Genomic DNA, 4,642 nt, shown 5'->3' with positions numbered 1-4,642 from the left:
CACACTCTCTGGCTTCAGCGTCTTCCCATCCCAGGGGTTGGCCTTGGTTGCTATGCTGACTGTCACACAGAAACACTGAATTAAAAGTCTGTCATTTACAGGGTGTTTTTGGCAAACAGCTATCTTAATGACTCTTTAATAGGGGTCTGGTATTATTGAGGATTTAAATCTAGTTAACAGTCAGATTAAATCAAAATAATGATAATCATACAAGTCCACTGATAATAAACGTGTTCACAGGGCTGATTTCTGGCCCTGTTCTTATATTAATACTTGCTTTGTCCAGCCTCCAACAGGCTCTAGAAAGTGTTTTCATAAGGAATAGCTTTTACATATCATTTTGACAATCATGTCTCAATCCAAAAATACTGAATACAGCACATCTTTAAAGTAACAGTTGTATTATATTGGCAGATAATGCACTGGGCTCAAGGCTGCTGAATGTGAATGTAGATCATGTCAATGTTTTCATATCTCAAGGAGCTGCAACTTTACATGATACCTAAACAAGAGACACAAACATGTCCGCATTAACCGGTTAAGGAGGCTCCTGTGCAGAAATTAGCTCTTGAGAAATGCGGGATCCAAGATCAATAGCTTCCACTGAGCCTGAACTATAAGAGACTGAACATACATTAGCTGGTCTGAGTTTGATCCTTCATCTTTCTATCTACCTCTTCTAAATCCTGCTACTTTAAGACTAATACTAAATTGCTAGATTTCCTCTAAAATAAAAGCTAGGACAGGGTTTGATCAAGGCAAAACCTAGTAAACCTGCTGTAGTGGCTACCCAAATCTGTGACCACATTAAATCTAAATATTATTGGTTTTGCCTTGTTGACGTGTGTGTGTGTGTGTGTGTGTGTGTGTGTGTGTGTTTATTATTGACCTAGCAAAACTAGCTTCTATCTTACTCCGGTGTATCTCAAAAAGTAAAGTATGTATATTGTTCCGGTCCCTACACATAAAATAAATAAAAATATCAAGTAAACTGTTTTATTTTGTTTATTTATTTATTAAAAGTTTAATTCTTGAAAAAGTCATCAAACACTGATCAGTGGTTGCCGTTGCCCGTTGGTAAGTGGCATGGATGTATTAAAAGAACGGTTAGAGGGGGGCTCGTGCCAGTTTTGATACCCATAATTCCAATGACTTAGACCACTTAAGAAACTCAGCTCGCAGAGTCGATACGAATATGGGTGCGTTTGATATACCTGTTTTAGGAAGATTCATGCCGCCTATGATTGTCTCTGACTTCCCATCCACATACATCAAGGCTGTGTCCACATGGATGTGTCCCCTGTCCAGGAAAGTCTTCACCATCTCCAGGCTCAGCTCGGCGTCGGCTCGTCCACCGAACGCCATAGTTCCCAGTAAGGAAACCGGTCGTTTAGTTTGAGACGACGACATATTTCGACGAGCCACGAAGCTTGGCAAACGTGTGAGCACGTCTTTAATAATGCTATGTCTATGTGTGTACAGTCTTCCTGTTATTGCCCACCGCATGCTACAGCTAGCTGCGACTGAGGCCAAAGGTCGTGGAATTATAAGGGAGCGTCGTAAAGTTACTTAACTAGTTTAAAATGGAAAAAATGTTCTAACCAGCTGTTTGGCTTCTTTGCTTGGCTGTACAATAAGGCAGTGCAAAGTTCGTTTTCTGTGACCATTTCCTGTCGTTTTAGACATTTAAGTTAATAATTGTTCAAGTCCTTCCATTGCACAAGCTGTAGAAAATCATACTAGATGTAGTTCGCATTTTTAACCACAAGATGTCAGGAACTCACCATTAACTGTTTTGTTTCCAGTCTGAAAAACTAACATAGATAATGCCATTTAAAAATGTTTCCAGAAGATAGTTTGATTATAGCTCATGTAACCATAATATTAACTAAAATTTTGAATGTTTTTTTGTACCCAATAATCAACAGTGGTGTTTAACTTGCAACATGGGCTTTAAAGTTAATTAAAACGTGATTCTGACTCCCGGCCAAGACAGGGTCTCAAGATTAGATTGGGTAAATATGCAGGAGTTAGCCCTTCCTAAGGTGCTTCCAATTTCCGTTTATATTTTGTTTTAGTAGGGCATATTGCCAAACAGATGCATCAATAATTAAATTAACTCAATGTAATTGCCACACAGATAACCTTAGGGGGCCCATGAGGGTCTGGGGATTCATGCAGAGGGGGAAAGATTACTTGAATGTTATACTTACGTAAAAGTCCTTGTGTACTAATGCACTTATATAAAAAGTAAAACTCTCAAAACATTTAAGACTTTAGTTTATATTATTCCAGAATTTTATTGATATGTTTGCTTCTTTATATTACTTGTCAAAGTGATCTTATGCACTAGAATGACATATTGTCGTTTGGTGTATTGTATCAGAGTCAGTTACAAGCTAATTTTTAAAGTACTGGTTCATCTCTGGGCATATAATAGGGCGGCTATGTGCAGTCTGCTATATGTATTGGAGTAGTAGCCTTTTTGGAGACCACAGTGCACAGAAGATGGGGGTGAATATAGGCCCCTAACAGTAGATGTTTACCCAGCAGCTTCCAAACTCCTTAATCCAGGCATGGGTATGTTTTTCAGCTCCAAAATAAACATCAAAAAAATTAATTTTAATGATCATAAAACTGTTTTGTTTTTGCAGTTGCGTTTGGTTTTTCTCTGTCCCACCTTGGCAGCATGTATCTCAGATGATCTCTGATCTGAGAGTCCCGGAGGGTCTGGCAATGCAAGACTACAGATTCCCTGATCTAACTCAAACAACATGCTCTGTCGGTACCTCGGAGGTTGCATGGACAGCGCCGATGACCCTGGACTCTTTAGGGTCATGAACACACATGCGTGCAATGAAAGCTTTGTTTGGAGAGCAACAGTAGTCGGTCCTGGCGGCTGACCCTGTGACCCACCATCAGCTGTTTGCCCTGCTGGGTGACCACTAGCTGCTTCAGACTCAACCCCAAACATCCTCTGTTGCTCCACAGGTGATAGTATATCTCTCAGTTTTCTTAGATGTCCATGAGTGGTTTGCACTTCCCTTCCTGGTGATGCTTTTTTACTTTGCGTCCGTTTGCATCATGCCACCATATGCAAGGAAAATGCTCTGCATGTGCGCTTATTTCCCAGCTCCATGAGCTTTGTTTACAACAATACACCTTTTAATGGAACTAAATAAACTCTATATTGATGGAGGGAATGAATATCGGCATATAAAAAATATGCTATTACTTTACAAAAAGTTACACAAACTCTGAGTAGTTACCAGGGAAGAACTAGGAGGAAATGAGGAACTAACTGCAAGTGAACCATAAGTTAATTAGTAACTAATACAATCCTTCCCTAATAGTTCCTAATGGAGGCTAGTAGATAATGATGCTGGATGTATCAAAAAGCAGTTGGATGACATCTGATTGGTTGATGATTGTCACATTTTGTATAATCTTTTATTACAGGAGTGGTGACACTGCTGAAGGACCACACCGTCTGTAAGGAGGGAGACTTGCTTACTCCTCAGCCGACTCGTATTCTGGTGAGTTATTAACTGTTTTACTACAGACAATGCCTTCAACAACAGAAGGACATCCAAACCATTCATCCTGACTGCCAGTGCTGCCCCTAGAGTCTTTCATCTCTCTCCTTTGTCCTTTTTTCTCCCTCCACCTAAAATTTCCGCTTTGGACTGAGTTGTTGTTCAGTGAACACTGGTGACTCAAATCGGTTTTCTTTTTAATGTAATAGTTGTATTAAGGCAGACTCCAGAAAAATGTATGTTTCCCTAAAAAAAAATCTTATTTTTTTACAGTAGTACATTTGCAATGAAGTGCTCCTCACATTACTACCAATTAACTTATCTATTTGATTTCAGGAAAAGGTACAAGTAGCTTAGAAAACTAAGGGAAAGGGGCTTTATCAGATCTCTTTTCTCTATAAACTTGTATAAAATTTCATGGAACTATTTTGGCTGGTCAACGGATGTAGTTTGGACACACGTGGGCAACAAGATTCCAGGCCTCATTGAAAGTGGCAACTACTCTTTGATCCAGAGGACCCTCCTCTGCAGCAGCCAGGTTTTGCTGAAGGTGCTCCATTCTTGACATGCCAATGATCACTCCATCACCAAGATCACCCTGGAACAGCAGACAATGTAATGGTCAAAGAGAAAAGTGATGCTATCAAAGCACAACTATATTCAACCACTATAAGCAACAGAAAAGCCTTCACACTCTAGTGTTGACTTTAAATAAACAACCGACCAGGCCCTCTCAGATGTAATTAGCTAGGATTTTGGTATTGATAAATATCAAATTGTGGGTTTTATACAGTTGATCATGTGCATATCATTTAAATTCTGATTGATTGATGTTGATTAGAAAGAAATGTGCCAATTTTGCCAGAAAGAACCAATTAGGTGTTTAAATGGTATGACAGCTGGAATCTTAATAATTTATTATTATTCTATATACTACAAAGATAGTTCTCAGTAGAGCTGCAATGATACATCTTAAAAAAACAATTTGCAACTAGTTCTAGTTCTCAGCTTTGTGCTGTGTATATATTAACAATCTCATGCCGCTGCAGTGCTCCATGCACAATATTTACCTGAAGTTGGGAGTGATGATACAACCAGCGCATAGC

At 39.2% G+C, this 4,642-nt stretch overlaps 2 protein-coding genes and 1 long non-coding RNA gene across 4 annotated transcripts in view; 1 reads left to right on the top strand and 2 right to left on the bottom strand.

Moving 5' to 3' along the window:
* akr7a3 (aldo-keto reductase family 7, member A3 (aflatoxin aldehyde reductase)) overlaps positions 1–4,642 on the bottom strand; it is a 10,260-nt gene that overhangs the window by 3,670 nt on the left and 1,948 nt on the right. Inside the window, exon 1 of one of the 2 annotated variants that reach the window (XM_034869108.1) lies at positions 1,215–1,645. The exons of the other annotated variant lie outside the window; for it this stretch is intronic. Coding sequence (XP_034724999.1) covers positions 1,215–1,506 — 292 coding nt within the window. The 5' untranslated portion in view covers positions 1,507–1,645. Of the gene's footprint in view, positions 1–1,214; positions 1,646–4,642 lie in introns of those variants that run through there. 2 annotated transcript variants of the gene reach the window in all.
* The window catches only part of megf6b (multiple EGF-like-domains 6b), a 63,198-nt gene continuing 61,424 nt past the window's right edge, over positions 2,869–4,642 (top strand). Inside the window, exon 1 of the mRNA XM_034869075.1 lies at positions 2,869–2,991. The gene's annotated coding sequence lies outside the window, so the exon portion shown is untranslated. The remainder of the gene's footprint in view (positions 2,992–4,642) is intronic.
* LOC117943169 lies at positions 3,717–4,642 on the bottom strand. The gene is made up of 2 exons (XR_004656303.1): positions 4,607–4,642; positions 3,717–4,134 (listed from the first exon to the last, which is right to left on the bottom strand). It is a non-coding gene; the product is annotated as an uncharacterized LOC117943169 (long non-coding RNA).

Source organism: Etheostoma cragini, chromosome 4 (assembly GCF_013103735.1).
Source record: "Etheostoma cragini isolate CJK2018 chromosome 4, CSU_Ecrag_1.0, whole genome shotgun sequence".
Classification (NCBI taxonomy): domain Eukaryota; kingdom Metazoa; phylum Chordata; class Actinopteri; order Perciformes; family Percidae; genus Etheostoma; species Etheostoma cragini.
The sequence above is the reverse complement of the archived record's forward strand: the minus strand, read 5'-3'. Positions and strand labels throughout refer to the sequence as shown.